Raw genomic sequence first — 23,074 nt, 5'->3', positions numbered from 1 at the left:
AATTCAAAAAGTGAACAAAGACCAAACAAACAAAATCTTAAAAGCTATACCACAAAATGGAATCAACCTACCCTCCAGATTTATATTAAAAATGAACAAAAAAAAATTCATTGAGGTTTAGGTATAATTCTCATTTTATAGTCTTATTAATGGGGCAGAGGGAGCATTAACAGGCACAAGGTCCGAACAGTAATTTTAAGGTTTAAGATTTGTTTTCAAAGAAGCAGGTAAAGGACAGAGGAAAACAATGTTAGGACACAGCCTGAGAAGTGAAGTCATTCCTTTTACAGCAGAAAATTTAATTTACAACTGGCAGTCAGCTTACGAAAATAATAAGCATTCTTAAAAAGACAAATTTGATTTAATTTAGTTGACTACAACATTAAAATAAATCTGGATTTGAGTTTATTTTCAGCAAACGAAGGACACTAAAAGTTAAACAACAAAGAATGCGGGTGAGGCACCCGTGTTTGTACACAAACATTCTAGCAGCAGGTCTCCTGACTTCACTGCCTGCATCCGACAGAAGAAAAATGTATTTTAATTATTAACTCTAAATTATTAAATCTAAAACTGTCTAATACATCATGTGTTCCTTACTGGCTTTACTTGCAGACTCTAGATGCTCGATTTATGCAGAAATACCCTAAAAAACTTTCAATAGAAGCCATTTTAGAAATGAGTCTAAATCTAAATTAATTCATTGTGCGAGAACAAAAAGGGACAATATTTCCAAGCAATTAAAAAGATAACTGCAGATTGTTACTAGTTTTGGTAACCAGTGGCCCTTTCTCTCAGAAAGAGACTGACCTAATTTCCTTCTACTTCTCCTTGCTGCCCTTCACTTTGTGTTTCCAGTACGAGAAATATAAAAAATCTTTTCTACCTGCTATTATGAAGAAAAAAGGGAAGATGACTAAACGATGGCACATGATATAATAGGAACCTGAAAGTTAATACCCCTCTGCTTCTGCCCAGCTTCAAGGATTTCTGCAAAAGCCTCTGGGGAATGTAAGGTGTTGCTCTGAATTCTGCACCATCAACTGAGATGAAAAGACAGTTATTTCAAATGACACCTTTACCATCAGCAGTTATTCAGAACTAAGGTGGTTGAACCTTATCAGTAAACATCCTATGAACGATAAACATGGATGGCCAAAAATGGGCAGTGAAGTCTCTTGGAAAATTCAGTGATCCCCTGCTTAGGTAATCTTTAAGGGCATCAGGTAATGTGTTGACATACTGCAACCACAAACTGTAAATAAATATTTTCTCCTTACCTTCCAGCAAATGCTGCGGAACCTGCTGCTTCTCAGCTGCCCATTAATCCCCTTCTGCCTTATTGTTGCCAAGTAATTGTTGTTTACAAATAGTTCTTCCCATTCTTTCCTACATGCAAGAAACCAAAGCATGGGGATCCTTTTGTTAAAATTCTTCTGCTTGGAGAGAAGTGCTACAGGAAATTAATTTTAAATAAGTCTAAGAAATGCAACTTTAAAAACGTATATATTGAGTTGTGTACTGTTTCTGAATGCATGGCTGTCTTTTTGGACAGAGTTCTTCTGTAGATTTAATGAATATGTAGATCGCTATAATTATGCCAGCTACTGAAATTCATACTGTCTATGGAGGCTATTCCATTTCCTCTGAAATGCTGGTAGTGCGGTTCAGTGAATAGACAAGAAAAAAATGAATATTAATATGAGCTTATGACTGCTTTAGCCATTGACAAAGATATACCTGCTCCAAAAATACACAACAAAAAAGTATATTGTTGATTATATTGGTTTCTCACATGAAATATCTGTTTAAATGAACCCATTTCTCTTTAATGTCAGACTGGGCAGTTAAATATAATAGAAGATTACTTTCTTTAACTTTTAGTGCTATTTACTATTGAAATCTCTGCAACTTCTTTCTACATGATCAGTTTTAAAATTTTAACAGGTGCAGGCAAATTTGAAAAAAAATCAAAAAATTAAAAAGCCTCACTGTAAAAACTGTTAAAGGCAAGCTTGAGTACCTTGCAGTACCTATGGCTGAGTAGATAAACAACTGAAATATGCCTCCCAGGCACGCAGGCACCAGGGGCCTAACACCTGTGCCTCATTAATATACAAGTAAATCTGCTCTACTGGGAAACAATTGGAAATTAATTGTCCCAAACCATTTACTGAGTTTGAATAAAGGAAGTAGACCTATATTCACAGCATCTTGTACCAAACTAAACATCAAGAATCATTTGTCAACAGTTGAGGCTACTGAGTACAGCTTTATAAAATATCTCTCAGATTTCATAATGCCACAATAAACTTATAATTAAAATTTTTTTATCAAAGCTAAAACCCTACAAGTCTCTTCAGTTGTTCTCAAAAGAAAGCCTCTAAAAGCCTGCCACATATACACGCAGCAGTTGTCATGGGCCAGCCTTGCACACTATGTTATCTCAGAGCCAAAAACGTAACCAATTGTACACTGAAGTTCAAAAAACAGATTGTGGAGCAAGCTACATCTTCTCCACAGAGTTTTCCAGCAGTGTTACCAAGGCAAGGGCATGTTCCCTATTGCCACCAGCAGAACTTCCAGCCGCAGCCCTGTAGGCTGATCCCCAATCATACCAAGCCTCTGTCAGTAGGGCCTTGTGGATAAGTATGCTAAGTGGGACACACGCTCAAGAAGTACACTCCTAATACCACTCCGTGTAAACTTCCTATTCTCATCACTCTATTCATAAGAGAAAATAATAGTTCATTTTTACTTTAATTTATATTTGTATCATTAATGAAACAACATTTTTCATGCTTTTGGGTCACTTTATTTCTTCTTTTTTTAAAACTTTTTTTTTGCCTTTTGTCTATTTTACGCGGTACAGGATAGTGGTTAAGAAAACAGACATCAGGACCCCACCCCTGGGATCAAAAAGACAGTCATGCATTCAGAAACAGTACACAGTTTACTAACTACTTAACCAACCATGCAAGCCTGGGCGTTACATAACCTCCCTGTGCCTTCGTTTCCTCATTTGTGAAATGGAATAATAGTAATAGCATCTACCTCAAAGAATTACTACAGGATCAAAATGCATATAGGCCCTCTGAAGGGTGCCCAGAATATCATAACACTCAGAAAATTATTATTGTTAATAATAATACTACTTTTATTATTGTGTGCCTTATTATTGGTCCCAAGAGAAGTTTTTCATAGATTAAAGACATCATACTTTTGCCTGCCATATATATGTATTTTCTAACTCAATCATATTGATTTTCATACACACTGAAGCTTTTAATATTTGTTTATAATACAAAACTAACATTTTCTCTTGATGCTCTTTGCACTGTTTTCATGCTTCATTCTTAGCCACTCCGAGTTCAAAGAAATATTCATTGAAATCTTAGGGTTTTTTAAATCACTGTAGTCTATTTGTATTACCTATAATATTTTAAATACATTATCCATTTCTCAACAATTTCACATATATTATCCATCTCTCATATTCAAGTTTTGTTTTCATCAAGTTTTTAGTAATACTCAAAGATCAGATGAGCAAAGAGTACATAGAAAATTACAGGAATACATTTCAGAAACTGTAAGTATGTTTAAATAGCTTGTGACCTGTGAACAAAAAACACAGATTTCAAGTGTATTTTGAACCCAAGAGATTTCATAACTCGTGAGAGACCATGCAGTTCCTGAAAACCCCAATATGTTCCAGATAAGAGAGGGAACTGTGAGGTAAAGACTCCTCCAGCCTTTCCTCAAATCAGCTTCTATTCAAAGGTACCAAGACATTGTGAAAGCAGACACAGCTGGCTAGATTCACTGCCATCTTGTCAAGTTAAGCAGCCTTTTAAGGTCAAGTTACATACTACTTATGTAATGAAGGATAATCATTTGTTAGCTAATATAAGATCCTGTGCCTTGATTACAGTGTTGGTAAAGAGAAAAGGAGACTGAGGCTTGTGAAATGGAAACATTCTCTCTGAAATTCACAATCATTTAAATTTATTCATAGGTACTTATAGTTCCAATTAAGGTATAACGTCTCAAATTGATGAAAAGCTCTAACAACAGAGCAACATAAAGGCCACAAGATAATCTATTGATTGTCTTTCGTTATTAATAACTGTGATGCAGAGTATGCATAATAAATATTTACTTAGTGCCTACTATGTGCTTAACACTCAGAGATATTTTTTAAAAAGCATAAAGTTAAGTAAGTAGATGTATGTGCAAACCAATAATGATGTGATTCAAGCAAAGCACTCGGGTAGTACAGAGGAGGGAGGAATAGTTTTATATCTAAAAATTAAAATGCAGTATAGAAAATAATAAATAGCACCATAGGCACTGAAATGCTACATCAAAGAACTGAGCTGTCAGAGGTTCAGCAGACCCTGAAGGGCAAAATGTTTAGTCCTTTGAGAGGAGCTGGACTACTGAACTCGAGCGAAGACATGGGAAAAAATAATAAGTATTGAGGTGTCAGTGTTAAAATTTTTCAGTTTAACAAAAAATAAAGTAAAGGTACTTGCTAAACTGTCTTAATAAAAAAAATATATATAGTGTGCTTATAAATGCAAAAATCTGGCAATGATACTATAAATTCTTTTTTTTTTTTAGGCGAGGCAACCCTTAGTTGACTTCACAGATTGCAAGGACCTTGTCAGCTTACGATCCCTTATTTTTAATTGTTTTTATGCCTACAGCACCTGGTCTTCACCACTTTTAACCTCTAAAACAACCTTCCCAAGGTGTGTATTTTTAACCCTCTTTATGAATGAGGAAACTAAGGCTCAGAACAATTACACATGTTGTCAAGAGAAACGATAATTAGGAAGAACATCTTCCTAAACTAACGTGGAAGACAGCATCAAAGGGGAACGTGATACTGCGGACTTCGAAGACACACGTCGCCTCTCGCAACGAGGTAAGATAGAAACGGGCCCGTATGCTTTCTTTCTTAGGTTTTTAGTTTTTGAACATCAAGTCCAAGAGTATAGAGAAAAATTTTCATTGGTTAGACTGGGAAGGTAAGTCAATGCTGCTGTGAGTGGTTAGGGACAACTGGACATTTAGAGGTACAAATGCCTCAAATGGAACAGTTTAGAGAGCTGGGCCTTGAGGACTCTCTGGACATAGCACTAGCGCCATCTAGTGGCAACTACTCTGCATCGCAGGCACTGGGTCCCTGAAAACAACCAGCGTCTCAGCAGGAGGGGCAGAGGTGAGCTGGTTTCATTTCTCAGGTCAGTGTTAATGAATTAGTTGTGGCTGCCTTGGAAGCATTGTGTTGAGAAGGATTCTGAGACTAACTCCTCAGGGAACATTGTGACTGATTAAAATGTCGGCCATAGGTGCTGCAATCATTTCTAAGTCAATGAAATCAACTTTTGCAGCAGAAATTGACACCTTCCCTCTAAGACCTACTTAGATAAGCCTCCTGCAATATATATATATATATATATTTTCATGGAAATCAACTAGGATATGCAGTGAATAAATAAAGCTGATGATCATAAGAGAATATACATTTCTAATTATGTATTTTAAGGTAGTATTTTCTCAAGATACGCACATAAAATTAGTATGAAAACTAGTTAGAATCTTCTAAATATAATTGTTTAAATACTTTTGTAACCTAAATAATGCATAAGTAACTTAATTATGTGGCAATTCTGGACTAGAAAATTTCTGAATCATTGTCCCAAATGATGATATACTAGAGATAACATTTTATATTGTACATGATGAGTTCGATCCCAATTCCAGGCATTGTTTGGACAGGGAAGACTATCTCTATAGGGCTAACTTAAGAAACCCAAACACGACAGTAACTGAAAAGAGCTCAGAGACTATTATATAGTCTAGTACTTAACGATCTTCAATACTTGGTTAAGAGGCACTACTTTGGTTTTTACTGATAACGAAACTGCCAAATGCAGAGAAAGAATTATCACTCTAGGGAAGCTAGACAAGTCACAGACAGTAGGAGAGGAAAGAGGGAGGACACATGATTCTGGCTATCAGGGAAGTGTCATAATGGGAAGTGTGGTAGAGGAGTTCTCAGAGATGACCCTGTAGTTTACAAAGTTAGCCAGACAACCATGATCATCTCATTTTCGAGATTTATTTCACTGTCGAGATTTGATTAGAGTAACAGTAGAACCAAAAGCCAGGGCAGGATAAAGGTGATTTTGAAGCAGGATAAGATCAGAGGTAGATGGGTAGAATATGTGAAGGTGAAGAAGCACAAGATTAAGAAAACTGAACCTGATGCAAAAAGGTTTATCCAATTTTATAATCCTAAAGTGCATGCCAATATTTGAAAAATTGCCCTATTAATTAGAATCATATTTGCTTTATCAAATGCAAAGGAAAAAGAAAATAATGAATTTTTAATCTGTTTCTAATCTGCACAGAAGCATAGTAGTGAAAGATTTCTATTAAGAAAGGACTGTACCATAATTCCAATATTCCATGTAATAGAGTATGTAACTTTATAACATTTTAAAGGTATGATTTGAAAAATACTATTCAAATAGAATAAGGAACATCTAAAGTAAAAATCAATAGAAATATGAGAAGTGTAAATTAGGTATGTCAGCATCAGACTGCAGTGTGGCACCAGATATGGGTAAACTACAACATCAGGACTGCAGGTGCCAAGATCAACCAGATAAACACTGATGTTATCTATAATTACCTCATTTTTAGCTTAAATCACAGGTAATGAGGGAACTCAGAGACTCTAAAAGGCAATTAGAAACTGTACTGGCTTTTTTGCTTCCTGTATCAGGAATTTTTAAAAACTTACTTGTATTTAAAGCTTTTTTTCCCCTCCATAATGAAACATCAGGGCATATCACTTATACATATATAAATAAATATAAAAACAGAATGCACAATTGCTCATAAGCTTAAAATGGATTTCTTCATGTCTTCATACGAAATATGTTCTCATATGATGAGGCTCCAGTGAAACAAAGGCAATATAGTTTTGTGTATGGTTTGTTAAAAGTAATTTATGATGGTGGTTTGAATCAGGTTTGGACTTAACTTTGAATTGAGAAATCTTGAGCCTCCACCTCAATATCCACAAGGACGCAAAGAACTGAGTTAGCAAGCGTTTTGCATCGTAAGATACATATATTTTTAAATGTATTATTTTCTTCAAAATGTAGTTTTTAAAAGCTTCTAAATTCAGGGTTATATTAAAGCAGTTAAACTCAACAAACATACTTTTAGAAAATGAATCAAGAAAAACTATATCATAGGGCTATAAAAATTAAGTACATAATAAACATCATTATATTACTAACCAAAGGGTCAACATTTAGAAATGAGGTGGGGAAAGGATCTTGCACTAGACAATCTCTATGAAGTTGTCCGAGATGAATATCTTTTATATTCCATGTTTTACTGATGTTTCTTATATAACTAATAAGGGACAATCCCCTTCTTTGAGACACCTCCCCGAAGATCTTCCCCACCTGCTTCTCAATCACATCCCGCCTTATTTATCTTGATATCTGTAGTAACTAACATGAGCTTGACATCTAACTTTCTATATGATAAAGAATTTGCCACACAGTCTGTAATGCAAGCAATACTGTAAGGGAGATACTTATAGAATTGAGAATAAATTATTTTCTAGTAATTTAGAAATAGGCATTTATTTGGAAAAATCTGACGTCCTAATTAAAAGTCAATCCTGTCACTAAGCAGTGGTCCCCAACCTTTCTGGCACCAGGGACCAGTGCTCCTATGAGAATCTAATGCCTGATGATCTGAGGTGGAGCTGAGGCGGTGATGCCAGCGCTGGCCAGCTGCTGCAGATACAGATGAAGCTTCCCTTGCTTCCCTGCTGCTCTCCTCCTGCTGTGCGACCTGGTTCCTAACAGGCCACAGACTGGTACTGGTCTACAGCATGATGGTTGGGGACTCCTGTCTTAAAGCATTACTTTCTAAGACTCGGTTGACTTCCAGGGTATTGTACATACAGAAATAAATGTATGCTTGAAATACTTTCTCTAAAAAAGATTTAAGTAGCTTATATTTTAATTCAATCCATCATTCATTTAAAAACCTCTAGATCAACACTGTCCAACAGAACTTTCCAAGGTGATAGAAATGTTCTGTACCTAACTGTCCAATATGTGATATGAATCACTAATCATATGTGGCTACTTACTAAGCAGATGAAATATGACTATTGCAATTGAAAAACTACATATTTTATTTTACTTTAATTAATTTAAACATAAATTTAAATAGCTTCATGTGGTTAGTGGTTCTCATATTGTATGGCAACTCAAAGTGTTTTAAGGATGATGGACCATTCATATATACATTGAATTTTCAAAATAACTTTAAAGGTTCAAGGGATATAAAGATAATTATACACATGATACATACGTATAGTGTTATTGGGGAAAGAACACATACATATGTTAAAAGTTAAATAATATAGGTGGTTAGAAAAATCAAGATAATTCCATAAGAGATGTAACACAGCATATAATTAATTCTAAATGAATAGTACTAATAAGATCAGACATAAATATAAGAGGTTATTCTAATCTTTTTTTGCCACCATCTCATTGCCTCTCCCTGTTTCTGTTTCTACCATCATTCTGCTCCCTGCTTCATCCCACATCCCTCTTCTCTCTCTCTCTCTCTCTCTCTCTCACTCTCACACACACACACACACACACACACACACAAACACATTAGGAAAGCAAGTCTTTAGTGATGACAGTGATACATCTATAAGTTATCAAAAATGATTAATGCTGGAAAGAACCAGACACAAGATTTGGATGATGAGCCTAATACAACAATACTCAGTAATAGATTGGCTCAAAGATCCAAGACATGGTCATTTTAAATGAAGATAAATGGGCCATGTGTTAAAATAAACTTTAGTTTTAGGTCAATATGTAGTTTATAATTTGTTTGGATTAATGTGACTGGGAAAACAATTTCACATGGGCCTCTGAAAAGGTAAGAAAATATCCCCAACCTAAGGACTACCAGAAAATCTCATTCATTTATAATTAAAAAGAAAAAAAAATTAATTAAAAAAAAAACCCATGCTTAAAAGTCACATTTACTCAGCATGATGAAAAGGCAATGTATGCCATCTAAGTGACTTTTTCTCAACACAAAAATGTTGAAAGTATCAAAACATTTTTAAGCCAAAGGAGTTTGTGACCTGATACAGTATACATTTGGAAAATGCATGGCTTTTTGCCTCTTTATTAAATAACTCCACACTGCTTTGCTTTTGGAGTTTTCCATCCTGTTTTTAGTGGCATTTCTCTCATGACCATCCTTGTCAGGCTGTCAGCTACCAATTTGTATAATGATTATATATTAGCTTTTAGAAATTCTAAATCTACACCCGTCTGTCATTTGCTCAGACTAACTTGCCTTTTTTAAAATAAAGACAACAAACTAGACTTTAAGCTGTTATACATTCTATCTTCACTAACTTAATATCACAAACTATCATAATATTTCTTAATTTAAAAAATGAGAAATAAGTGGAAGCAGAGTAAGGACTGAAAGGGCTCTCCTGTGACGCTAAGTCCAATTATGTTTTAGTTGGTTGACGCTATTAGAAACTGATGTGTTACTGTACATCCAAAGAAAAAGGTAGGAAATCCTTTTCTTTAACAAAGAAACCAGGGTGCAGAGACCTACTTTGAGTCTGCAGTCTGCTTCCCATGTAGGCTAGGACAACAGTGAGAGCAGTATTTTTCTCACTGATTTTTTAAAACAGTTGTTCTGCATCACAGAGGAGGATGAACCATTTCCTCGTGACCTCCTTGCCCAAATTCAATTATATGTCATAAAGAGCCTGTGTCAGGCAGAAGTATTTCTCCACTGCTGAAATTGTATATTATTTGAAAGTTCATCCACTTCAAAAGAATCCGAATCTAGTCCTGACTTCATAAAAATGCTTCTTGTTATTTTGTTATTTGCTATTCTGATATCCATATGCTCAGTAATTCAGATATTCCTAAATGCATGCCACAAAAGCTTAATTGTATGACCATAGCCATTTTTATATGAACCAAAGAAGTGTGTCCATAAAGCTGTTACTTTATGGAAACATGGAATGCAACTGTAAAACTTAAAATTAGCACCATAAGAAAATGCACATTTTTCTACAGTCTTTATTATGATTAAGAATGGCACCTAGAAATACAGAGGTAGGAAAACTGGGTTCTTCTCCAGGGTCTATCAGCAATGCAGGTGACAATGGGTAAACAGGGATCAGAGCTGCATTAAAAATGCCAAACAGTCCACTCTGGCTTTATTTATATATCCTGTGCCCTCCACCCTCTCCCAAATCTTTCCTGTGGACAAACAGCCCCTGCTCAGTCTACATGGTCAGAATACAAATGAGAGAAGCAGCCTCTGGGTGTGGCCCTGTGGTAAAGTGGGGAGGGCAAACGAACAACAGTGGTTACTTCGGAGATTATAGATGTATTCTTGTGGACTGAACAAAATCCAAATAACGAGGGGTCTGTGCCTGGTTCAATGATAGTAGAGCTTTCCTGCTCAAGAGAACTGTAAGGTCTAGATGCACATTAAGAACCTGTAATGAGAGTTAAGAGATGGTGTTCAACTATTCTGTTTTGCTTCAAATGGGCTGAGAGACTTGGGTATGTCATCTGAATTACTTTCCTAATCTGAACAAGTGGCTTGAAATACAATCTTTGAAACTCCTTGAGAATATGTCAACCAGACTAAACTACTATATCTATCTCAGAACATTGCATCTATAATCATGGAATGAAAACTATGTCCATATGTTCAGATGATACTAGGACGTCTTTTAAATTTAAATATTCCCTCATTAGCAGGCTACTTTTTATTCCATACTGCTTTATCAATTTCCCCATATTTCTAGGCACATATTCATACTCAATTGTATAGTTATCAACTATTTCCTATAATTTTGTGTAATTTAAAGATACATTTTCAACTCTTAGTTAAAATTTTTGATCACTGATTCAAATACATAAAACATTATGATTTACTGACACCTCAAACTTTACCACTGTCAAAATAACAGTTCATGCAAAGTAACAGTGTCACAATGAAACAGATATACGTAAATATCTATGTTGTGTGGGTCTCTTTAGCTATCTTTATAGGTAAGGGCATAATTTTGTCACTGACAAATATAAGGTCAATTGAATCTTTCCATTCTAATAATGCAAAAAAAAAAAAAAAAAAAAAAAGAATGCATCGTTAAAGAGTAGAAGATGAAGATTGTCTTTGTTCATATTGTTCACCTCACATTAACTCTGTAGACTACCCAGTAAACATATCTCCCTGCTAACCCATCACTCCACTCCTCAGTTTAAACTGCTCCATCTGGTATTCTCTGAGTTCTTGGTAAAATGCCCCCATTGCAAAACCAATCACGATCTACGTTAGTTGCTTCCGTGTTTGTCTTCCCTCCTAGATCATGAGGACACCAGGGCAGGGTCTGTTTTATTCCTCTTTGGGTCTTGGAGGTTTAGCACACTGGCTTGCCTATAATGGGTGCATAATAAAGATTTGCAGAATGACTGAGATACGTTAGCTCTCTTCAACCAAAAAGAAATTATATATATATATATATATATATATATATATATATATAAAATAATTATATGCTATATATATAATATATATAAAATATACACATGTTTATTATATGTAATATATAAATCTTTTTATACATATTTTAATCTGGATTAAAATAAAATAAAAAATTTAATTACTAACCACTGACACTTCCTCCCAAAAGGTAAGGTAATCTGATTTAGAAAACAAATACCAACTATCAATTTCTGTTAAGTATTGTATAAAAATTTCACACTTACATTATATCTTTGAAATTAAAAACTGTCCATTAAATTTAAAAAATCAGAAATTAAGCATTACATAGAATTAATAATATAACTATAAAGCAGACCAATATATCAATAGCATGCTATTTGTAAAACGTTTAAAAAGATATAGAACTTTCTAAGTTTAAACTCTATTCCATGCATTATTTTTTTCAAATTAAAGATCCAGCAACACACTTCAACATCATTGACAAAATATTTTACTGACTTTGTCAATTTTGCTACTATACCAAAAAAAGCGCGGCATGCTAATATAAATGACAAATTCACTTACAAAAACTCACAAGGCTGACATGAGCACCTTTCAACTGAGAACACCAAGGGTAAATGGAAGTGTGTCCAGGGGAGGGGACTCATTGCTGACAGCTGAACAGCTGATCCTCATATTACAAATACATGCCTGTCTTTTCAAAGATAAACGTTTACACAGTCTTTACATGACTAGAGCTTGCAGCTGACAATGTAAATAAACAAATGTGAAAAGTTTTCCCCTAAAGCCTGGCTACAGGTAATAGAAAGGGATCGAAGAGGCTTCTGAAGGAAAGGAACTCAAACTATAACATGTACACTCAAGTCAGTTTGGGTTATGTTAATGTAAGGCTGTACAGTCATATGTCACTTAATGATGGGGATCTGTTCTGAGAAATGCATCCTTTGGCAATCTCCTTGTTGTGCAAACATCATAGAGTGTTTTTACACAAATCTAGATGGCATAGCCTCCTACACACTCAGGTTATATGATATAGCCATTGCTCCTAGGCTGCAAACCTGTATAGCATGTTACTGTACTGAATACTGTAGACATTTGAACACAATAGTATTTGTGTATCTAAACATATTTAAACATAGAAAAGTTACCGTAAAAGTATAATATAAAAAGTTTTAAAAATGGTACACCTGTACAGGATATACACCATGAATAGAACTTGCAGGCCTGGAAATTGCTCCGAGTGAGTTAGTGAGTAGGTGGTGAGTGAAGGTGAAGGCCACTATTGTACACTACTGTACACTTTAAAAACACTGTACACACTTAAGATACACTAAATTTATAAATCTATATATTTATTTCTTCAATAATAAATTAACCTTAGCTTACTATAACATTTTTACTTTATAGACTTTTAATTTTTTTAACTTTCAACTTTTGTAATAATACCTTAAAACACATATAGCACTTCTGTACATAAATATTTTCTGTCTTTATATTTTTATAAACTTTTCTCTATTTAAAAATTTTTTTTAACTTTTTAAACTTTTTTGATAAAAATTAGGACAAATACACACATTAGCCTAGACCTACACTGGGTCCAGGTCATCAACATCACTGTCTTCCACCTCCACCTCTCGTCCCACGGGAAGGTCTTCAGGTGCAGTAACATGCATGAAGGTCTCATTTCATGTGACAGCAATGCCTTCTTCTGGAATACTTCCTGAAGGACCAGCCTGAATCTCTTCTTGAGGAGGTGCCACTCTTTTTAGAAATATGTGGTTTGCTTGGTTTGTTTTTTTCATCATAGTTTTGCTTGTAAGCAGATAATTCACCATGAACATTCCTCTCTATCAATAAAAACCTTTCAGTGTCAGGATCATGTTTTCAAACCTTTTAAGGAACTTGTTGATTTCTGCAAAAACTTCTGCTAAAACCTGCACTGTGAATTTTCTTTGGGTTCTTCTTCTGCTTCTCCTACAGCTTCCTTTTCTCTTACCTCTTCTTTAGCTATGAGATCTTGATCCAGTTCCAACGACTCCTCATTAGTCAATTCCTCAGGAACCTCCTCTAGGAGCTCCTCAATGTTATCGTCTTCCATACCTAGGTTAAAGTTGTTTGCCATCTCAACCACAGTCTTATTGACTTTTGCAACCTCCTCATTCTTGAAAAATCCTCTAAAGTCACAGACAAACATCTTAAGTGTCTTCTTCCAGATTCATACACATCTTGGTGACATTGCCCCAACCTTAAGCTAGGTTCTTGATGCAGTCAGAGATGTTAAACCTTTTTCTAGAATTGCATCAGCGTCTTCTTCGGCGATAGCCTGGGCAAAGTTCCTCATCAGGCGATAGGCTTTAAAAGTTGTTATAACTTTTTGATCCATTGGTTGGATCAAAGAGATGGCATTTGGAAGGAGAAATGCCACTTTTATATTGGGATGAAGGCCACCAATAAAAGGAGGATTATAGGAGCATTATCAATAATAAGCAAAATCTTGAATGGTATGTTATTCTCCAAACAGTACTTCTCCATTTCACTGGCACAGCAATTCAGGATGGCATCCTGTAAAAGGAACTGGGTCATTTGTGCCTTCTTATGGCTCCTGTAGCATGTGGGGCAATGTGTGCTTTATTGATATGCTTGAAGGTTCTAAGGCTCTCACTGTGCAAGATCATAAAGGATTTGAATTTGTGGCCTACAACTTGGCCTCTAAGCAAGACTATCATCCTGCCCTTAATATCTTGAAGCCTAGCACTGACTTGGCCTCCTTGTGGATGAAAGTCCTTTCACAATTCTGTTTCCAGAATAGGGAGGTTGCATCCATACTGAATTAACAGCTCTGACAAGTAATTTTCCTCCACAATCAGCTTATCTAGAGTTTCCAAAAATTCTTCAGCTGCTTTCATATCAGTACTTGCAGACTCACAACTCGTTTTCATATTATGTAATGAAGAATAATTCTTGAATTGTTTAAACTACCCAGAACAAGCAGCAAATTCAACATCGCAGTCAGGTCCAGTCTTCTCTTTCAAAATAGCAAACTTTTTGCTTTGGTCATGACTGTCATGGTGCCAAGAGAGATATGCTTCTGTGTCTGGTCTTCAAACCAGGTAATTAGAAGTTTCTCCATGTCTGATGTAGGCCCTTCTCAAATTTTTGTTAGTCTCGTTGCCTTCAATGAAGCAGATCCTTTAACAACTTCCATCACTTCGTTCTTGTTCTTCAAGATTATAGCTATGGTGGAATGGGATGTGCCTGACTGGCAAGCAATAACCACCACTGATTTTCCACCTTTGGTAGTCCTTAATCGTCTTTAATTTAGTTTCCTGGTCAAACATTTGGCGTGGACTCTTAATGGCAACATTAGCCATGAATTTTGTATGCTTAGGGGCCATGATGAACAAAACAAAATGAGATTAAATCAAGCACAAGAGAAAATGATGGAATCAAGAGACAGTAAACGCGGGATGTGTGAGGCTATTGCCTGCATAACATAGCATGCTGTTCTACAGCAATTTTTTTTTAAATAAATAGAGTACATTCTAAAATAATGATAAATAGTATAGTAATTGCATAAACCAATAACTCAATCACTTATTATTTTAGGTAGCTAGACAGACTTGAGCGACAGGGGAACAAAGGAATGAAGGCCCAGCCCAGAGACTGCCCAAAGACCTCTCCAAAACACCCATTTTAAGTTATAAATCACTCCTGCATCTTGAGAAACAAAGGAATAGAAGGCCATAATCCTAAAGCTGGTCTAAACTGGCCACAGACACTTGCACAGTAACGATTACTCTGACCCTTTGGCGCCTTGGCATTATTATACCATCATTATACTATCATACTTAGGCCTGGAAGTTCATGAATCTAATTATAACAGACTGAATTCTGGGTAACCACGTGTGCTGTAGGCAGAGAGTTATGTAACAGCCAGTTGTCAATCAAAATGACAATCAAGTGCCAATCATCCAGTTGCACCTTTGTAATCCCCCCATCACGGCCCTAATGTAATACAGACTTCCTTACTTCCATGAGGTTATAGCTCTTGCTGTACCCCGCCCCTCACTTGGAGCGTACTTTAATCATACGTTTTGTTTCTGTGTGGTTATAGCCTGTTTAGGCATGACCTGCTTCTTCCTTAAAATGTACTTTTAATAAATCTTACCTTTCCTAAATCTTGCTGAGCTATCTTTGCTGCATCAGCGAAAAGAACTAAGGACCCTAGTGTTACCAGGGCAATGCCAGAATTCATATCACCCCAAAATGGTAACATTATCATTATCAAGTATTATGCACTGTACATCATTGTATGTGCTGTACACCAGCATCACCACAAATACATGATTAGTGCATTGCACTACAATGGCTAAAATGTCACTAGGCAACAGGAATTTTTCAGCTCCATTATTATTTTATAGGATCACTGTTGTACATGCAGTCCATCGCTGACGGGAACATTATGTAGCATATGACTATAGGAAAACAAACCAGTTAATTATTTAAATGGAAGGTAACATATTTCCAGAGCCTTAAGTGATCAATAATTAGTTCAGACAGATTGTAATGATAAAGAAGCATAGATAGTGACCAATTCCACTATTATAAAAACAATAAACCTATTTCAGGAAGATATATTCATCATTCGAATGTGATTTTCATTTCTTTTCTCACATGTGGCTCCATTATAGAGATGAAAATAAAAGGTAATATTCTGATTTTGGTTTCTTGAAAATGTAAAAGTTACATATTTTGTGCTCTCTGAAACTATAATTTAACTATAAAGGTTGTGGTGCAACTTGATAATGAGATTGTGAGACTAAGTATAAACATGGGTTTTATATAATCCTCCTATATAATCTATAGGTAACTATAGATATCTGTAGATCTGATCTTTTATAGATAACTACAGATCTGATCCTTAAATATCATTTGTTGCCTATTATCTAGCATTTTAAAATACTTTTCTGAGATAAAAGACAACTCTGTTAGGTAAAAAAGTTGATTAAATTTTAAAGAAAATTTTAGAAAAGAAAAGAAAGGTGAAAAAAACTAATATTTGTTACTTACTACGTGTTAGTTGACCAGGCCAGGTGTTCTACACATTTGTAGGTATGCTCCCTGTAACTCCATGACATTGGAGCTGTTAACATTACACTATTACAAACGAGGTTACTAGGAATCAAAGGGGTTAATTACCTTCCTTAGGTCACACATAGTAAGTGGTGGAACTAGGGTGTAAACTTTAGTCTACCTTATTTCTATCTGTGTGCTTTTGCCAAACTGTTTCTCTAAATCATGTAATAGTCTTAAGAACTTAGAGTTTGTGCCATATAATTACACAGATTCTCCATCTAATACAGGCAGCACATCAAAGTGATGGATCAAGAAAGAAACCCTAATTCCAGGCCCTCCTTTCTCATCTACTTACTAAGCTATGATGCCCTAAAAAATAATTTAAATGGCAAGGCATTAGGAACTTAAGATGACAAGTGGTGGTGGAATGAGATGGAGAATTTAGGTTGGTCTCTATTTTCTTTACTATATGCTATGGAATGAATGTGCGTTCCCCCACCCCTTCCCCAAATCCATATGTTGAATCCTAACAACCAATGTGATGGTGTGTGGAGGCAGGGTGTGGAGATGATTTAGTCATGAGGGTGGACCTCTCATGAATGGAGTTAGTGCCCTTACAAAACAAGTCTCCAGAGAGCTCTCTCACCTCTTCTACCATATGAGAACTCAGGCAAGCCTCTCTCTAGGAACCAGAAAGGGGCTCTCGACAGACACCAAATCTGCCAGCGCCTTAATCTTTGAACTTCCCAGCCCCTAGAACTGTGAGAAATAAACTTCTCTTGTTTATAAGCTCTGGTATTTTGTTATAGCAAACTTCATGTATATAAACCAAATGGACTAATAGTGTTACTTTCAACAAGTCAAATGATTCTATGAATTCATATTCTTAAAAATAACAGATTAACAAATTTATATGAAGAGTATAACCACGACCTGTATTTCTGAACTTTAAATCCAAAGTATGATTTTGCCCTATTACCTCTACTCTAACTTTGAATCACTGCTTCACTGTTATTTCAAGAGATATATTACCCTCTTACATACAAATGGGGGGAAAAAGAGGTATTATACCACAAAAGAATGTAAATGATGGAAGGCTGTTTTCCAGTTCCTCCCAAATTACTTATTATATGTAAAGAGGATACATAAAAATCTTTGTGATATACCTTGAAGCTTAATTTTTTTGAAATTTACTCTATGACTAAAGTAAGTTCAAATTAATGTATTTTTTTTCCAATTCAGGAAAAGGTTTAACTTTTAGATTAAAAGAACTAAGCCAACTAAATTTTTAAACTTTTTTACCGACTTAAACAGCTCTGACTCTGTGGACTACAGAACATACCATATTGAGACAGGGAGGCCACTTTGAAAGCTCTGATCATTATTAAGAAATTATCATGCCACCACTTTAGAGACAAGTGGCTTTTTATTTTCTTTCCTGGAAAGAAACAAAATAATATATAGAAAGGGAAAAAGTTCCTTCTATTTGCTCAATAAAAGTTCTTTTGAAATACTAAATATAATATTTCTTTGGAGGGAAAAAATGAGAAGCCAAAAAGTATGAATACTTCTTAATTTAAAAGCATAAATAATGCACTGTACTTTTTAGGTAACCAAGGTCTTTATAAATGTTTCAAGTCTCAAGTCACCTTACTTTCACCACTGTAGGATTTACTAATTCACACATAAGACACACATAAGTATTTTGCAATCCTTTTGCATCTAACTACCATTATTTTTTAATTTAACACCAGGGGTTACAACTAAATTACTACACCCTTTGTTTCTTGGCTCTGACTTATAACTGGACCACCATTGGTTGCTATTATTTTGAACTGTGTCTTGTGGAGTCAACATCTCATTTACAAAGTATTATTTGAAAATTATCCACTTGTCAAAATCTAGATGACAGTACATTTTTCCTAACAGCACAGCTTGGGAAAATATACTCAGAAATGGTAGCATGTGAAATTAAAATTTTAAAATAATTAGGGTAGGCCAGACGACTTACTAGTGTATATACAAAATCTAGAAAATCAGAGTTAAAACATTCAAATTTATTTTAAAGCAATCTACAGTGATTTACATGCTATCCTACCCATTTATACAATGCCAAGACAATGTTTGAAAATTAAGGAATATTTTGAGTTTCCCAGAGAATGCCAATAACTGGTCTGAGTTTTCTCTAACTAAATTGACTATTAAACCAATGGATTTTAACATGGATTTGTGGCTATATAAACACAACCTAATGAGACAAAAATTAAGTTATTTCCTATTTGGGAATTATGACATAATACTTAAGCATTACACTGGCGTAAAAGCCATATAGACTTCCTATGAACATTTGTGGAAAGTTATAATTTGATCAATAAAGATATTTAGAAACACAGGGTAAAAGAAGAAAACTTTAAAAATGTTCACCTTCAATTTATTTCATAGGTCACAGTTATACCACCTAATAAGATAATTAAAAACATGCAAGCAGCTGGTACTACAGCTAAACAGATTAATGTAATAGTCTGTAGTCATATGTGCTGGCAAGGGGCTCGCCTCTTTGGAGAGGAGAAGGTCAGCCGCCCTTGGGCAGAGGGGATGGGGATGGTACTGAGAATATTCTTTCTACCTTGTGGTCTTGTGCTACAGTTACTTAGTTAAACAGCTTTTGCAACTGCTAATTGGCAAACTACTTTTTTTTCATACCCAGCAAGGGGTCTCTCAGTTTTAATGGTTACATAAGAAAAAGAGAAAGCTCATATAATCTGACAGAAAATCTTAAAATTGGTCTCTAAAAACTTACGAAATATAATGCATAATATCTTCTCAATTCTTTTGCATTTTCCATTTTAACACATCATCTGCAAATTAGTTAGGAGATATATAATCAAATTTAAACAAAAACTTCCAAAACATGAAGCAGTCTATTGGCCAGCCATCATATAATAATCATAGTGGTGGCATAGGAGCTAAATGCAGCTGTACTCTATCTTGAATCAATGAAGCTAGAACCACAAAAGACACAAATCCAAAGTAAAATCTCCTAGCCTATAAAAAACAAAATCTATGAGCATTAGGCACACAAAGCTATAGTAAAAGTCAGTAAACTTTAAATTTCAAAATTTGTCGAAATTCCAAAAATTCTCCTCTGAACTTATACTGATAGTAAACACCTTCCTTTTATCTTTACTATGTGTACAATTTTGATATACAAAGGCAATCTAGAATATTAGTCAGAGATTGAGAGTTTTGAACCTCTGGTGAAACTGGTTCTTAGCTTCCTTTCTGATAATAGACAAAAGTTATTCTCCTGCTAAGACACATTTTTAAATCTTCTTTTTGGTGCCTCTATATTAAAGCGCTGTAAAAAAGCTCTACACTACCAAAAAATTAATGATGATGATGACACTGAGTGGAAGATGAAAGCAGCTAATATTTATTCAGCATTTAACACATGAGTCCACTCCATTAAATTCCTCATAATAAGTGTGTTTTATTACGCCCATTTCAAAGGTGAGGAAAGTCAGGGTAACACTTGTCCAAAGTCTCTAAAGTATCTGGAGTCAGGATCTGAACCAACTCACTATGTTTAGGTATTATTAACAAACATAAAAACAAAACAACAACAAAAAACAGAGGCTATGCCCTCTTGAAATGGAAAATCTAAGACCACAATAATACAAACTAATAATGGAAAGATACAGATTTAGGTGAGTAATTCAGGCCTGAATTCAAAAGTTAATAAAACCTAGCATATGCTATAAAAGGGTACACCTGTTGGAATGTTAAATGAGGACAAGTTGACAATTTACAGAAGGTAAGCACAAAAGAAGAATAATAATGCCATTACTTTACATTTAGATTTTCCAAAAGCTTTATCTTAGACATTTTGTCTCAGCCTTTAAAATGACTGTAAGAAGGAAGCAGGTTAGAGATTATAATGTTCATTTTATAGATAACAAACTAATGCTAATCATTATCCTGGACACAAGTATATACAGCTTGAGTATGTTCATACTAGGCTGACAGCCAGAACTGTCTAACTGTGAAGGAAGGTCAGAGTTTCTGAGCCAGTTTAAATAATACAAAGGTAGACTTGTTAGAATGTTTGAGGGTTGGAATATTCAAATGTTTCCAACAACCTATTTCTAGTTAGTTTAAAAGAGCTATGGTGGCAGGAGAAAAATAATTTTCATTTTCAAAAGTGAATTTTACTGACAATTCTGTTGCCATTTTCATGTGATTCTGCAACAATTCCTGGATTTTATCAGTTAACCTTAATATGAAAATATACCCCAGAGCTGTGCTCCAATGAATTCTGCATTTAACCCAAGTGTCAAATTCACAAGTAAGCTCATTATATTGTAAGAGCTATTGCCTACTAAGTAGAAAAATATTCATTTCACACCTTAAATACTATAATACTATTTAATAACAGCACTGGCCTGCCAACTATTAAAAGCTTGTTTTTATATACTATACTACCTGAGTTTTCTATCTTGCCTTTTTAATCACAACAATTAATTAATATCCTAACATTACAGCACTGACGGGCAATCATTAAACATATATTAGTTAACATTAGTATTTATTGTGCAAAGTTGCATTAGAAGTCCCATTTTCAAAATACAATTATCACTCAATAATACTGATACTTCAATCTTCAAACTACTCAAGAATAAAATAAACTACAAGATAATACTGTGCATTCACATGAAAACATTTCTCTTAACTTTATATTATGTCCATTATTTACTATAATTAGCTAAACAAATAGAATTGTTTATATATTTCAACAACGAAATTTATATACATATAGATTTATATACATATAGATTTTCAACAACAAAATTTATATACATATAGATTTTCCTTCCTGTGAAATATATATTTATTTGCCTTTTGTTTTAGTTATTTTTATTGTATTTATATCTAATAATGATATTATCTCAAAGATTTCAAATAAATTATATTAATATTCCTCAGTTACATTACAAATCATGAATATTTATCTATCTTTTACATTCACCTATGTTTTGGTGTGATCATATCTACCTATCATTTAATGTCAAATTCCAAGTTTATATTATATTTCAGCACTAAATGAAGGATTTGGAGAATTCCAACATTTATAAGGTAGGATGCGTACAGTGTAAATATAATGACAACATTTGAGCTTTACTGCTGTGATAATACCTTCTAAAACACCATGGGAACATAAGCCTTTTGTAGTATCTGTGACACCTGAATGGCTGATTATTTATACAGACCCCAAATGGTATAAAATAAAGATGTCAAGTGTTTCAATTACCATCTAATTTCTGGAATTCATAAACAAATGGTAAAAACTTTCACATTTACCACATTCTTACTGAGTGTTTCCTGTATATGAGGCCTTACTCTAGATGTAAAAGCTTGCCTGGGATCTGAAGAAACAAATGACACAGTTCCAATTAGGGATACAGAATATGTATTTCAATAAAAATATAGATTCTAAGCATAAATTCCATATCTGCTATAGAAAAGAAGGAGTGACAGCTTAATATTCAAATGAGTTTCCAAGTGTACAGTGTGGTTCTTGCATATATTTTATAGTGTCATTATACAAGTATCAGAACTAATTAACCATAAGGACAATGTACTCCAATTAAAGTATTTCTTCAAGAATCTGCATTGCTATCTATAATGCCAAAATGTACTACTATTGAATCTGTACTTTTTTCCCTAAAAGAAAACCTGGTTCTTACATCATTTTGGTTCAGAATATAAAGTTTGAAATATTACTGGAAATACTTTAATCTTTCTTCTTCCTAGGTTTCTCTGTTATGAGGGTACAAATTCCATAAACACTTACTCAAGCAAATTCAAGTTATAAGGAGAATATTAACCAAAGACTAGATATGATACATGTTTTCTTAACTAGTGTATCCTTTTTTAAAAAAATCACTAATTGAGATGTAACTGCCCTGTTTGCTGAAAAGCCAAAAGAAATATTAACAAACAGCACTTAATGTAACCACAGATTACATTTTATATTCTCTTAGATGCTCATAAACAGTACTCTCAGTTCTAGCAAGAAACAAACAAAAAGAAGTCTTTAGTACTGTAACAAATATACTGGAAAAACAAAAACAAAAATTGATGATAATGAAGCTTAATCTATATGTCCATTCATTCCAGTTATCCTACTATAGGTTAACAATGGATATCTATCAAAAGACCATTTATTCAAGAAATTAGTCTTACGTTTTCCATTATTCAATAAGTCTGCAGAACAATCACACAACACGATATTTACATTAGTCATATTTTTAAAATAACAGTTAGTAATTTCTAACTACTCTAAGATCAAATTCCTGTAAGATTAGGTATTTTG

General features: G+C 34.4%; 1 protein-coding gene across 6 annotated transcripts in view; it reads right to left on the bottom strand.

Moving 5' to 3' along the window:
* The window catches only part of TBC1D5 (TBC1 domain family member 5), a 466,695-nt gene that overhangs the window by 211,889 nt on the left and 231,732 nt on the right, over positions 1–23,074 (bottom strand). For all 6 annotated transcript variants that reach the window (XM_039837041.1, XM_039837039.1, XM_039837045.1 and 3 more), the window contains one exon: positions 1,281–1,389. In XM_039837041.1, coding sequence (XP_039692975.1) covers positions 1,281–1,389 — 109 coding nt within the window. The remainder of the gene's footprint in view (positions 1–1,280; positions 1,390–23,074) is intronic.

This window comes from Pteropus medius, unplaced genomic scaffold, assembly GCF_902729225.1.
Source record: "Pteropus medius unplaced genomic scaffold, Ma_sr-lr_union100, whole genome shotgun sequence".
Classification (NCBI taxonomy): Eukaryota; Metazoa; Chordata; class Mammalia; order Chiroptera; family Pteropodidae; genus Pteropus; species Pteropus medius.
The sequence above is the reverse complement of the archived record's forward strand: the minus strand, read 5'-3'. Positions and strand labels throughout refer to the sequence as shown.